Source organism: Sprattus sprattus (assembly GCF_963457725.1).
Source record: "Sprattus sprattus genome assembly, chromosome: 1".
In the NCBI taxonomy this organism is placed as follows: domain Eukaryota; kingdom Metazoa; phylum Chordata; class Actinopteri; order Clupeiformes; family Clupeidae; genus Sprattus; species Sprattus sprattus.
Genome location: NC_137920.1, coordinates 42,255,472 through 42,270,289, shown reverse-complemented (window position 1 = coordinate 42,270,289; position 14,818 = coordinate 42,255,472). Strand labels below are relative to the sequence as shown.

The window sequence follows — 14,818 nt, the reverse complement described above, 5'->3', positions numbered from 1 at the left end:
ATGGCAGGCAAGCGGGCCAATGTAAACTACCGCTACAAGTGAGCAGAGATTTTATGATAATCAAAAGGGCTATTATTAGCCATGTTCATTTTATACAACAATATAACAAAAAACATGTACAGGTATAAGCTTGTTCCAGAAAATTAGCTCAATACCCTAGGCTGACGATGTCACTGTATGCTTCATCTCGGGAGTTTACACGTAGCCTGATCTGATTTTGTGATCCTTTAACGTAACTTGTAGTAAACCGTTTGAATCGGATTTCCAACACACCTCGGCCATATCATTTGTTGAAAGTAAGGCTAACACGAAAAGGCTAGTTTCACCCCTTTATAACATTAGTCTATGCCTTTTCGTTTGTTCAATACACTTGTGGATTAAGCTACAGACACCGTCTCTGTATAGATCTACGTCTTTGGTTTAGCACAGATGTAGGCTATAGAGTAAGCTTATATCCTTAGCCACGTAGCCCCATCTAAAAAGTGACGTCCTGAATGTAATGTTAATGGCTTACGTTCACTTATTTTCTACGGTGCTTTCGAACACACATGGTTCTGCCTTGTTGTGTTTAGGTTCCATATGCTCCCACCTTCAACACAGGGACCGAGGGCATGCCTTGTAAATACAGTTCGTCGAACAGTCTCCAATCAACACGGTAAACACATCGTACACACACTTAGCACCTACCTCTGTCGCCATGTTTCCATCCGTGAGCGGCGGAGAATCTCCCGGTGCTGAAATCCCTTTAGTGGGACATGCATTGCTTGCGCGAGGGAGGGGTAGGATTGGCTGGGTGGAAATGACGGCTGGCGTGGGGGTGGAAGTATCCGTGTGTAGCGGAGGATGAGATTTTCTGTCAGGATTTATCCCCTGAATATATAAATCGGATGTTTTGGAGAGCGCAATTCAATTCGTACAAAGATTATTTTCTTATCGTTCAATAAAAGATCTTTAACATCTTTGGTTCAATGAAGTCACCTGACCAAATTTGACCTCGTTTAATAATGGATAGAGCACCTGTCAGGGACAGATACACGGCCGTACGGTGCAACTCTAAAGTATTGCATTAGAATCGACGTCCTTACACAAATGGAAAAAAAACTCAGCAAATGAACTTGCTAACATTAAGCACAGTGTATTTATTAGTGCAACGTCATAACAGAAGATAAAACCGCAACTGCTAAGCTTATGCTGTAGATTTCTAAAATCTTAATTAAATATGACAAACATTTAAAATACAGTAAAATAACGTAACAGTAGAACTGATTGTAGGCTTGGTACAGAGGGCCTTCAAAAAGTTAAATACATTCGCAATTCGCAGATTTGTTAACAGTGGTAAAATGGTAGATTTAGAAATCCATACCGGCATCTCGGGAAAATCTCTGCTGAGCAGGTGGGTGGAGGAAAACATCCCTTTAGAAAGCTGTCCAGAGTCTCTTACAAATTATTAAAATAAATTACTAGATCTTGTCTCTTTCAACCAATAGCTGTTTGCTTTTTGAAAGAATGAAAAAAAGAAAAGAAAAAGCACTTCTTGTAACCGTGCCTAAAGCTGGCTAATGAACTCCAACAGGCCAGGCAGATAAAACTGAGAAATGTCATACACCTGAACCATGGTGGGGGGTGAGCTGTTTAATAAACGGCTCATCCAACTCTAACCTAACCACCGAAACCTTTTGCCCAAGTGAAGTCTATGAGGTCAGCTACGGAACGTAAGGGGAACTATCGAATATATTTGGGTGGATATCACCTCTGTCTCTGGAAGGAGAAGCTGGCAGAGGGCATAGAAATGCAATAACACAAATCTGCCCCCTTCCTCCTAATCCTCCAGTGTTTCAAACACACATGTATTTTCAATAGCACACAAGCAAAACAGGTCCTATTTTATGATGGCAAGAGACTTGACATCCCCTTATGGTGATTAACACAGGGGTCAGTGGTAGGGCAAATCTTTAAGCTAAACCCAGCTGGCAGATGCCATAGCAGCTCTGGTCATAATCACAACTGCTCTAATGGTCAGAGTTCTCCACACACACCTGCTACGCTTGGGATCCGCTTCAATATAAGCACAGATATGAGTGAGAGGCCACAGCAGAGATGGAGCCCTAGTCTAAATGACAGTCTGGTCACGATACAGTAGTGAGGATGCCAGGGACTCCTGCGCCCTCTATCCGCTGGCCTCAGCAGCATGGAGGATGAAGATCATGGGGACGTGTTCTGAGGGAGACACACACACACACACACACACACCCTCAGCTTCATCCTAACAGTCCTGGGCCGACACCATGCTTCCACAAGGAGGTATACGGTGGGGATCATGGGAGGTAGGAAAAGAGGCCGTCATTCCTTCTTGCTCAGGGACATGTTACATGCAGCACACACAAAGACCGTCTCTCTCTGGGCTTCTGGCGCTGAAGCAAAGAGAAGGGGGGAGGAGAAAAAAAGAAAGGAGAAGCGATTAGTTACAATCGGACAAAGAGATTTGAACGATTGGAAGACAGAGTTTTTTTAAAGAGGTGTTTGTGGGGCATGACTCTGCGTCAGCTCTCACCTGTGGCTCCCATGCTGGACTTGAGAACCTTGTAGGAGCAGCAGCGTGAGCAGAAGCAGTTGCCACAGTTACTGCAGCTTTTCTGGAACACAGGCAAAAAGTGACATCCATCACAGATAGACAAGGCATCAAAGTAACACATTCAGATCTACAATACATCCCCATAAACAATGATGTGATACTTTAGGTTGAGCAGCTTGGGAAAAGTGGTGAGACGTACCCTCTTTTTCAACACTGAAAACACGGCGTTGCAATATGAGCAATTTCCTAGAGATGTCCACAGAAAGAGACGAAGAATCACTTGTTTTGTCAAAGCTTTTTACCAGCCGTCATAAAAACAAGGGAGAAAGACACAGAAATAGAGATAATGAAGAAGAGACGCAGAGAAAGGAAGGGTCTGACCTGCAGGGTGGGTGGGGTAGCGTTTGCGTAGTTTCTCTGTGAGTTTGGACACCTTGCTGCGAATGGGCTCATTTCTGCTCAACAGACCGTTTTCTGACAGGGTGTCGTAGTCTGGAGTACCTAATGGTACCTCATCATCATCCTGGTCAAGGGAGAAAGAGAAGAGTATATTAACTGTCCATACTCATCTACAGGGTGACCTGATTATTTCTTCTGTAATGAGGACACAGGGTGCATGAAGAAAGATATATATAGAAGACAAGCGATGGTTGAAATTAAGCCATCATGAGACGCAAATGTCTGAGCACACGACTCGTGCAGCTGCATGGACAGCTCATTTGACCACTAACAGGGGACGCTCAACTAACATAGAACACAACTGGACTGGTAAACACTAACATAGAACACAACTGGACTGGTGAACACTAACATAGAACACAACTGGGCTGGTTAACACTAACATAGAACACAATATGACTGGTAAACACTAACATAGAACACAACTGGACTGGGAAACACTAACATAGAACACAATATGACTGGTAAACACTAACATAGAACACAACTGGACTGGGAAACACTAACATAGAACACAACTGGGCTGGTAAACACTAACATAGAACACTGGACTGGTAAACACTAACATAGAACACAACTGGACTGGTAAACACTAACATAGAACTTAATTGGACTGGTGAACACTAACATAGAACACAACTGGACTGGTAAACACTAACATAGAACACAACTGGACTGGTAAACACTAACATAGAACACAACTGGGCTGGTAAACACTAACATAGAACACAACTTGACTGGTAAACACTAACATAGAACTTAATTGGACTGGTAAACACTAACAAGCTTCCCCAATTGTGTCTCGTGTGAACACTGTCCAACAACAGAGGATCCCAACTCAATGATGGTTGTTAAAAACTTGTGGTACAAGGAGCAGCTCTTATTTTAAATAGATGTTGAATGTAATTTTTTACAATAGAGAGCAAAGATGACTTGCTGTCAAATGCAATGCATGCATCAGGTCATCATGGGTGCACAGTACAGCATGAAACAATACTGTAGAACTGTCTGAATTATTGACATGAATTAGACAGACATCCACACACAAACATGCCAACACATAAATACTGTACTATAACTAATAACCAATATCTGCCTGTGGATGGTAGGAGAAGCAACTAGATGTTACTGCATGCACACAAACAATTATTCAAATAATGCATATAATACAATTATTCAAATAATACATGCATACACAGGGGGAACACAAAAATGAGTGAAATATGCATGGATCTTCCAGAAGTTCCAGTGCAGTTTTCCTAAAACAGTTGTTGCACAGCTGAGGTGTACAATGCCAAATATGTTGTTTTTCTTTTAAGCATGTCAACTGTTCATATAACAGGACACTTTTTTTCAGATTGTTTTATCAAGTCTTTATACGTAAGCATTCATGTTTAGCTTTGACTTTCTCGAAAGAAGTGAAGGACAGACCCATTGAGCGATTGAGACGGAAAGAAACCCTCTAGAACTTACCACTAGAGCCAGGGGGATCTCCTAGGAGGGCGTGAGGACGGGAGGGAAAGACACACAGGAGAAAGGCTGCCGTTTGTCTTTAGCCTTTTCTATCCTCAGGGAAACTATCAGTTCCAAGTTATAACCGTTAACTAGATTATAACCATAAGCCAATACACAGACCCACAAACACACAGACATCTACTGATATTGAATTAGTATGTTTAGCACTATGTGAGCAAATAGTACCCAGTATGAAGGCCTGCTGTACATCTGTGGTGGGAGAGAGTGACAGCCACACAACACACAGGAGGCCAGCCAGCTGAAGACCCACACACACACACACACACAGCGTTCCAGTGTGTTCTTCAGTGTACAGGCTGGCAGACTCCTGTGCTGTATAGAGCCAGCTTCTCTGCCTCAAACAGCTCCACATCCTCTGCACTTCCCCACTAGCGCCCCCTACAGTCTGCCCACTGTGTGACAGCCTGCCAGTGAAATACTGTGACAGAATATCAAATTATTATTTTTATAAAATAAAAATATGGTAGAGCATCTCAAGGCAAAGCAGCTGGTTCTACGGACAGCACCAGTTGTCTTGGTGTTGTGCGGGGTCACTCCAACCCACTTGGGGGCGCTACTCACCGGCAGCACGGACGTCTGATGCTCCTTAGGCAGTGAGATGGTAAAGAGAGAGGACTAAATCAGACAGGAGGAAAGCCAGGTTACAGAGAAGCACAGAGACAGAGTCAGAGTCAGCCTTCCCCGCCGATAAGAACATGTCATTGAGTGTGTGTGTAGCAGAATAGAGAGGAAAGACCCAGAGGGAGGGAGGAAAGACAGACAGACTGAAGACAGGTGAATCCCCTCCAGTGGGAGTACTACCTCAATGGCGTCTTTAAACTCATCATCAGGCTCGGCCTCTTCTGCCTCCTCAATGCTCCCCGGAGAAAGGTCCTGAACCAACCACAGAGGTTTGGAAAGTTAGAAGATTCCCCCAATTAGTGTTTGTTAGTTTGCAGTGCTGGAAGGAAGTTATGATGACAAGATATCAACGCTATACTCTGTGCCTTATTCCGGATACTTCCGTCAATACACTTCGATGTGGCACACTGTGTACTCTGTGTACTTACTTGAGTCGTGTTTGAATTTCATTAAAGTGGTGCTGCCTCAAGTCGAATACAACTGTTGTGTACTTCAAGAAAATGATGATCATAACATAAAAACACAACTTCATCTGACTGCCGTTGAAAAACTGCTATTGGAATTCCCTTCCCTTTCTGCAACTTAGTCAAGATGCCAACCATGGAGGACGGGAAGTGTCCAGGTTTCCACACTCAACTTTTTGAGTACACCATCCGGGTACTCACAGTGTACTTCATGCTGCCATGATTGTAAGTGTGCGTTCCGAAGAGCAAGTGTAAGTGCAGAAGAACCCCAAATGAGACATGGCTACACAGGAGAGGCATATCCATCTCCCACTAAACAGAAGCAATAGTATTGGATGCAGCATCATTCATCTTTTCCTGCTCACACCAGCCAGTTGAGTCAAGTCTACCATGTGGTTGTTCCTGTATCTGTCTCACCCTTTCCCCAGTACATCAAAAGAGCCACCATCCTACAAAAAAAATCTTGGGAATTTGTCTAATCCCTCTTTTAGGAATGTGAGAGACTATTTTTCAGCATTGGGCTTTACAAATAAAAAAATCTCAAAATCATCTATAGGGCTTTCAATCTTAAGAATGTGAGGGGGTTCGTAAGAAGCAGCAAGCTAAATTGTATGTATAGATATCTGGGTCAATATAAACAAGATAAAGGAATGGTTTAGTGGCCTCAGAAGAATACTGATTACTGCTCGATCAATTTGATTATGTACTTCATCCAATCCCAGTTCTGTTCTGAATGAGGGTGAAATGTCTATGATGATCATGATTAGATAACATTACTTCTTAAAGAATTACAGTAATGTATGCATGCAAGATTGTATGCATGCAAGATTGTCCCACTGTTTCTCAACAGGTTGTGATGTTGGTACTGTCTTTGTAGTTACATTTACATTCAGTCATTTAGCAGACGCTTTTATCCAAAGCGACGTACAAAGGAGAGAACAATCAAGCAACGAGCAATAGAGACCTAGTGTAACAATAAAAACTACTCTACATAAGAAATAAAAAAGTGCAGGAATGTAACTACTGTAAGTGAGTAGTACTAGTTAGAGGAGATAGCATTAGAGGAAGGAGAGGTAGAGGAAGGGAGGTATTTTCTGCATCTTGCTACTAGATTCATTTGATACCTTGTTAAGTTGAAACTAACCGTGGACTCCTAACCGTGGACTTCTAACCGTGGACTCCTAACCGTGGACTCCTAACCGTGGACTCCTAACCGTGGACTCCTAACCGTGGACTCCTAACCGTGGACTCCTAGTCCTAACCGTGGACTCCTAACCGTGGACTCCTAACCGTGGACTCCTAACCGTGGACTCCTAACCGTGGACTCCTAACCGTGGACTCCTAACCGTGGACTCCTAACCGTGGACTCCTAGTCCTAACCGTGGACTCCTAACCGTGGACTCCTAACCGTGGACTCCTAGTCCTAACCGTGGACTCCTAACCGTGGACTCCTAACCGTGGACTCCTAACCGTGGACTCCTAACCGTGGACTCCTAACCGTGGACTCCTAACCGTGGACTCCTAGTCCTAACCGTGGACTCCTAACCGTGGACTCCTAACCGTGGACTCCTAACCGTGGACTCCTAACCGTGGACTCCTAACCGTGGACTCCTAACCGTGGACTCCTAACCGTGGACTCCTAACCGTGGACTCCTAACCGTGGACTCCTAACCGTGGACTCCTAGTCCTAACCGTGGACTCCTAACCGTGGACTCCTAACCGTGGACTCCTAACCGTGGACTCCTAACCGTGGACTCCTAACCGTGGACTCCTAGTCCTAACCGTGGACTCCTAACCGTGGACTCCTAACCGTGGACTCCTAACCGTGGACTCCTAACCGTGGACTCCTAACCGTGGACTCCTAACCGTGGACTCCTAACCGTGGACTCCTAGTCCTAACCGTGGACTCCTAACCGTGGACTCCTAACCGTGGACTCCTAACCGTGGACTCCTAACCGTGGACTCCTAACCGTGGACTCCTAACCGTGGACTCCTAACCGTGGACTCCTAGTCCTAACCGTGGACTCCTAACCGTGGACTCCTAACCGTGGACTCCTAACCGTGGACTCCTAACCGTGGACTCCTAACCGTGGACTCCTAACCGTGGACTCCTAGTCCTAACCGTGGACTCCTAACCGTGGACTCCTAACCGTGGACTCCTAACCGTGGACTCCTAACCGTGGACTCCTAACCGTGGACTCCTAACCGTGGACTCCTAACCGTGGACTCCTAACCGTGGACTCCTAGTCCTAACCGTGGACTCCTAACCGTGGACTCCTAACCGTGGACTCCTAACCGTGGACTCCTAACCGTGGACTCCTAACCGTGGACTCCTAGTCCTAACCGTGGACTCCTAACCGTGGACTCCTAACCGTGGACTCCTTACCGTGGACTCCTAACCGTGGACTCCTAGTCCTAACCGTGGACTCCTAACCGTGGACTCCTAACCGTGGACTCCTAACCGTGGACTCCTAACCGTGGACTCCTAACCGTGGACTCCTAACCGTGGACTCCTAACCGTGGACTCCTAACCGTGGACTCCTAACCGTGGACTCCTAACCGTGGACTCCTAGTCCTAACCGTGGACTCCTAACCGTGGACTCCTAACCGTGGACTCCTAACCGTGGACGCCTTACCTAGGACTCCAGACCTGGGAGGCCTAACCTAGGATGCCTAACCTGGGCGTTAGTTTCATCCTGTCCATCAAGCATCATGGACTACTGAATTTGTGAGAAGCTCCTACAGGGTTTATTGTTTTGTTTACATTGTATGCAGTGTTAGATTTGACTTTTATCCGATTTGAAGTTTTTTTTGCCTTCCCTTAGCGGGGTTTATGACACTATTTTGCATTTATTGGGTATCTTAAATTAGTCTGCTAGTGAGGATCACTAGGTAACAACATTAAAGGGATACTTCTAATTTTATATTGCTGGTTTCTATATTTAGACACTTATACAACACAACTTATGTACATTTTACACACATTCACACACACAATTTCTTTTAATTTTGAATTTTACTTACATTACAGGGGAAAATAAATGTTGCCTATTTTTTTAAATTCCATCAGAGTGTCTATTCACTATTGAATCACTATTGTTTAACTGAAAGGAGCTACTCTTTGCCATTACTTCTTCCAGCGTAACTAGATCTGAGGATTTCAGTATCTCCTCAGTGGAGGCACCGCGCTATTTTGATGTATTCACATTCTACTAACTAGTTTGTTATTACTTAGTTGCTATGTACAATACTTACCATAACTAATTCTATTGCTAAAAGTCCTAAATGTATTGGCAGACAGGAAGTCCAGCCCACTCACCAACACGTGCTGGGAACCCAGGAGTCTGTTTTGTTTGATGTGAGTGTGACTCCTGTGTGTTTTATAGCGCTAGGGAAGAAGGGGTTACAACAGGAGAAAAATGAAATTCCATTGAATTAGTCATTCATGTTCAATGTCAATGTGTCTGTGTGTACACTTAATAGAATGACACCTTGAACCTTAGCTAGGCATCTGGGATCACAGGGACTCTGGGGCACCGGGAGGTATGAAAGGTCTCACACAGACTTATTTCAAGGTGAAAGACACAACAATAATGTCTCATAAAATTCAGTTCCCTTTTCCATAGAAAAGAGGGTCAAGCACGGCTCCATCTTACCTCCAGGCTGGTGGGGGTTGGGGTCTGTTCTGCTAAGCTAGTGGTCTCTGCGTCTCGGATCTCGGCCTCCTGCTCCGCAGACAGACTCTGAGCTGGGCTCAGCAGGGCCTTCACATCCAGCAGGGCTACAGGGCAGGGGGACCATGGTCAGCATTCAGAAAGAGACAGTGGTTAGGCTATGGTGAAACTGAAGAGTGCTCAGCATTAAAAGAAGAGTCAGTGGTTAGGCTATGGTGAAACTGAAGAGTGTTCAGCATTAAAGAAGAGTCAGTGGTTAGGCTATGGTGAAACTGAAGAGTGTTCAGCATTAAAGAAGAGTCAGTGGTTAGGCTATGGTGAAACTGAAGAGTGCTCAGCATTAAAGAAGAGTCAGTGGTTAGGCTATGGTGAAACTGAAGCATTGAAGGTAGTCTGTACCTCTGTAGAATTCTCTATTCCACAGGAAGAGGATGTTGATGCCAAAAGCCAGGACCCATCCCACTGGGGCGATATACAGTAGAGCGACAGAGATCAGCAGGCCACAGTAGAACCTGAACACAGGGTAGAAAGGATGAAATGTTACAGGCAATGTCAAACAACCATACCGTCCCCCTCTGCCCACCACTTCATCTAGTGACGGACTCCTGGGTGTTTCTGGGCTGGCCATGGGCATGTTAATTTTGGTCTTACACACATAAATTGAATAGAAAGAACATCTGTCTCATTTGGGGTAGTTAATCATTTAATCGGAAAGTGCTAAAGCCTAGTGATGTTAGCCTTGAAAACCGAGGTTTCGGCACTTATCGTTTTTGGGGAGAATATGTCATCTGTGATCTGTTTACCGCTGGTCCATTTTGGTGCAACACCTCGACTATTGAACTATAAACTATAATATAAGCTTAATATTTGTGTTGTTATTTGATGTCACAGATCATTTTGCAATATATTATAGTCAGGCCTGGCCAGAGCCCTTGCATTTCTATGACACAAATAATACCTAGATCATACGTGAACATGATCAATTTCTTTGCAAAATAACACAAATGCTTAAAATGAACAATTTCTTGTTGACGTTCCTCACGTGACTTTTATGTGTATGCATGATAATGCATCAGGTCTAAGCTAAGCCACTGGCCACCGCACACCTCAACATTGTGAGACAGTTTTCCTTCTTTCGTTCCATTGACCAGTAGGTGTCCTTAGAGTGCATTCAAAGCCCTGAGAAAGGATCACTTTTCCAACACATTTGGCTGGAAAGCGTCAAGGCTTCATGAAGCTTCATCTCGCCGTCACTACTTGAGACACTCTGGTTGGTTCAAAACTGCTCATCTGACTGACTCTGACTCTGCTGGAAGATCCAGTATTGTCACCTTTACCTCTGTCAACACCAAGTGAGCATTATGATTCTGACATGAAGCAACTGAGGATAAACTCAATGATTGATAACCTCCAAAAAAAAAGTACAGTTCGCTCAAATATGTTAAAGTTCAGAGTAAGCAATCAACAAGAACTTTCCTGAATGGCACAGGCCTTATACATTCAAACAAAAAAATTGACCCCTTTATAACAGTGTTTTGCTCCCAATGTGTCTGTGTCTGTGTCTGTGTCTGTGTCTGTGTCTGTGTCTGTGTCTGTGTCTGTGTCTGTGTCTGTGTCTGTGTCTGTGTCTGTGTCTGTGTCTGGCACATCCTCCACTCACATGGATGAGACGGCGTGGCTCTCCCAGTACAGCACCTTGTACACAGACTCAGCAGACACACAGGCCTGGGTGAAGAGGTCATCTAGCTGCTTCAACCTGCCAAAGACAAACAGGGCATGTATATATATATATAGGACGTACTATTAAAGTGAACATCAACATTGCTATGGTAGCCTCCATCTGCCTCTGCTTATCATTCATTCAATCCTCATGCACAATGACAACTCACAGGCCTTTGACCTCGAGCATGGCTTCCTGCTTGGTAAGGTGGACTGTCTGCAGGTCTCTGCGCTGGACAGCGTGGAGCTTCTTCCTCTGAAGGTCCGTGTCACTGGTGACGCCCTGACACCGCTCCCCAATGTAGCCCAGCGCGGCCGGGGTGGACACTCCCATGAGACAGAGGGAGAACCAGGCCACTGACAACACAATAGGGAAAATACACTGAACATATCTCTAGATATGACCCATCATTCCACCCTCTAGGCAAGGACCATGGAGTGTAGTCACAAGGAATGGAAACATGGAAGCAGCAGCAAACGGAGTTGCACCCAGTGTGTTTATGTATATGCATCATATTATTACACATCACTTTGTATAACCATATCTGCCGAATAACTACACCTCCATGGACGTGGCCCTTACCTTCACTGAGACTGATGAAGAGGATGTTGAGCAGGATGCAGCAGAGGAGGGAGAAGACAGGCATCTTCCATCTGCAGGAGATCCACACAAGCAGGCACAGGAGAAATGAATCACAGCAAAATATATTTGATGATGGATTAGATTAGGTTGATATTTGACATCCACAACTGGTAATATATAAGCAAAACGAAGGAAACCTCTTCTCACCCCAGCAGATAGCGCACCACCTCCACCCCATCTTTCATAGGCTCAAGGTAGATTGCAATCCTCTTGTAGGAGACCACCATATTGAGCAGGTCAAAGGTTACTGGTCGTGCACATCCTGGCTCAGTTGTCTCTGCGGTGGCAGCATCTCTTGAGGGAGGCTGGAAGAGTTCACCTCGCTCCCCTTGGCCTTGTGGGGACTCCTGAAGGGTCCCTGCCACGCTAGGCTGCATCCTTTCTGAGGGTTGAAGGAAGGCACACTGGGAGAGAGAGAGAACAAAATATGGAACACAGCACCGTTAAAACCTCATGCCAATCCACTCCTCGAATAAATACGATTAAAGAGCACTTTGGGTAAAACCGCGGTGCATCATGCATACTAGTGGTGTACATTCACTGAATAACCGGAGCTAAAGATTAACATTCTCTCGAACAATAGACACTCGTCCACACAGTCTAATCAGACCAGACGTAAGAAAACACTTTCATCAAGGACCACTTATTTGAGATCAATGACAGATCACTGGAGCGCGGCACACAACACACTATACACTATTATCAGCATCAACGCAAAATATACCTTTGCTAAAGGTAGACTATGCTTGTGGAGCAAGCGATGAATGTACAATACTCGAAATAAAACTATTTGTATGACGTAACGCTACGTCAGATAGCTAAACAGACCCAATGACTGGGGAATACTTTATTCTATACATAATTACGTTTAACGTTATACACTAAATAAAACCTCTAGCCAGCCAGAAAAAAATGGGTTAACAGTCAATTCACGTTAGCTGTTCACACAACTTTCGGCGAGTTGACATTAATAACTCGCATTAGCATTCAGCAAATACGGTCTGCATTTTCACTCTAGGGTTAGTTTTTCTCCTTCCATTTTGGAATAATTCTTACATAATTTAGCTTTTAAACGTGTTTTGCTATCTACTGCTAACGTTGGACAGTTGCCCGCATCCTAACCAACACTGCTAACGTTACATTAACACGCTTAATGGAGCACATTTACTTACAGGTCCAATACTGTTCGTCACCCTCCTTGTAACAAAAAAACTACTAACTGATTATAAGTAATAGCTGTTGTATTGTTTTCCTGCTCAACAGGACAAGTTCAAGCCGTCAGTCTTCCTCAATTGATAATACTTCCGCTTTGTTTCAGGCATAAGTGTACATCTAGGAGCGTGTGATGAGAAACCTGGGCAACAACAGATCACCGAAAGAGTCGATATAAACTCACAGACGTTTCAAAAAAGCTTCTGTTATTTGTTTGTCTCCATATAAAATAGAGTTAGCCTACAGAAAATAGTTTTTATTATGATGTTCTCATACTTTCCTTCAACGTTATGGTGAAATATTTTTGAGGTACCTTTGCGTTCCCTTTCAAAACGTTTGCATCCTTCTCATCATTTCGCATTCCCTCGCAAGAGCTTTGCGTTCCCACGCAATACGTTTGCATTCCCTGGCAATACGTTTTTCGCGCAATAGACTACATTTTGCATTACATCACAATACTTTTGAGATCCCAGTACTCTTACTCCGTTTGCCACTTCGACACAATGACATGGATCAGTTCGTGGGATTTTACTTTTAGTAAATTAATTACGCGGATATAGTTTTATATGATAAAATATGTAATCAGCGAAAGTAATCTTAACCAAATGCTTCGAATGAAAGGGGTTCACCAGAATAAAACATTGCAGTGATCTGCAGGATGCAAGGAGGCATCGCAAAAGTATTGCAAGGGATTGCAAAGAAAATTCCCACCTTAACCCTTTTGGGGCTCTGTAGGATGAGCGGTGATAAGATGGACGTTTTGCCTTGTTGATACGCAGGTGGTAAGAACTAGTATTCAATAAGAGGAGTAGCGCTCGATGCGAGTCGCCTCACCTGGTGAATAAGACGCGGACGCGCATTGCGCGCATTGGATTGACTCTTATTAAAGCGCTTACTCATTCTCACAGAGACAAAACAAATAGCTACACGGTAAAGCAATGTTATTTATTTCTTTAAAGAAACAAAACAAATAGCTACACAGTCAAGCAATGTCATTTATTTCCACGAAAAAAACGAAAACGAATCAAACTTACATTACCACTGCACACTCAGGTAGGCTATAGATAATAAGTTGTATTTGTATTCAAAGTTTACACTTTAATCTACCAAAGTACTCACCGTTTAACAAAAACATTGGCAGCAATAGTTGGTCATTATTGCAGATATGATATGCAAAGTGCTGATGCAGGAGTACATGTGAAGATAGCAATAGAAGATATGAATGAGGTAAGAGGCATAATAAGATATAAGTACAATGAATATGAGGTAAGAGGCATGATATGATATATACAATGAATATGAGGTAAGAGGCATGATATGATATATACAATGAATATGAGGTAAGAGGCATGATATGATATACAATGAATATGATAAGAGGCATGATATGAATACAATGAATAGGGACAACAATTTTAAATAAGCAGATATAGATATGAATACACCAGAACAACTCAGCAATAATACAATGGCAGTAAAAGGAATGTAGTAAAAAAGTGTTTTATTAAAATGAATGAATGAATACTCTAGTCTAGAACACCTCAGCAATAATACAATGGCAGTAAAAGGAATTTATTAAAAAGGGTTTTATTAAAATTAAATCTAAAGACACTAAAATTGAATCTTGTTTTAGAGGTGCTCAGACATTGTACATATTTTGGAAGTTTTCTTTTTTACTCTGAACCTTGTAAACAGAGGTGTTGGTCCACATAGGTGAGTTTAGCATTCAGAAACTGTTTGTGGTTTCTATACTAATAATAAGTAACTCAGAAAGTGACACTATTCTTCACTATGCATATTGATGAGAGAGGTGTAAACACATTGGGGCACCTCAGTCAAAGGTGTAAAGACAATGGCCAGACAATGGCCAGGGACAAACCTCAAAGACAATGGACAGGGTGAGTGTGTATTTTCTATT

The 14,818-nt window shown here is 43.5% G+C and overlaps 1 protein-coding gene across 3 annotated transcripts; it reads right to left on the bottom strand.

Annotated features, from left to right (window-relative positions):
* Positions 1–1,119: 1,119 nt before the first annotated feature.
* On the bottom strand, positions 1,120–12,970 carry zfyve27 (zinc finger, FYVE domain containing 27). 3 transcript variants are annotated; one of them, XM_080835889.1, is made up of 13 exons: positions 12,861–12,970; positions 11,836–12,092; positions 11,629–11,699; positions 11,216–11,402; positions 10,987–11,082; positions 9,726–9,838; positions 9,309–9,433; positions 5,369–5,440; positions 5,129–5,182; positions 2,954–3,095; positions 2,772–2,818; positions 2,552–2,633; positions 1,120–2,411 (listed from the first exon to the last, which is right to left on the bottom strand). In XM_080835889.1, exons 2-13 carry the CDS (start codon positions 12,063–12,065, stop codon positions 2,341–2,343), a joined length of 1,290 nt encoding a protein of 429 aa, XP_080692015.1. In that variant the 5' UTR covers positions 12,066–12,092; positions 12,861–12,970; the 3' UTR covers positions 1,120–2,340. The 3 variants fall into 3 exon arrangements, with proteins under 3 accessions (XP_080692015.1, XP_080692016.1, XP_080692017.1); XM_080835890.1 differs by having other exon boundaries at positions 1,120–2,402; XM_080835891.1 differs by having other exon boundaries at positions 5,129–5,152.
* Between the last annotated feature and the right edge of the window lie 1,848 nt (positions 12,971–14,818).

What these genes read in the sequence shown, in the direction of transcription:
- zfyve27 (XM_080835889.1), bottom strand. Translation starts at nt 12,065, where the DNA reads ATGCAGCCTAGCGTGGCAGGGACCCTTCAGGAGTCCCCACAAGGCCAA. An exon ending in ATCAGACGTCCGTGCTGCCG is followed by an intron (nt 3,096 to 5,128) that starts GTGAGTAGCGCC and finishes TCCCTTGACCAG; the next exon opens with GATGATGATGAGGTACCATT. An exon ending in CTACCCCACCCACCCTGCAG is followed by an intron (nt 2,819 to 2,953) that starts GTCAGACCCTTC and finishes GGACATCTCTAG; the next exon opens with GAAATTGCTCATATTGCAAC.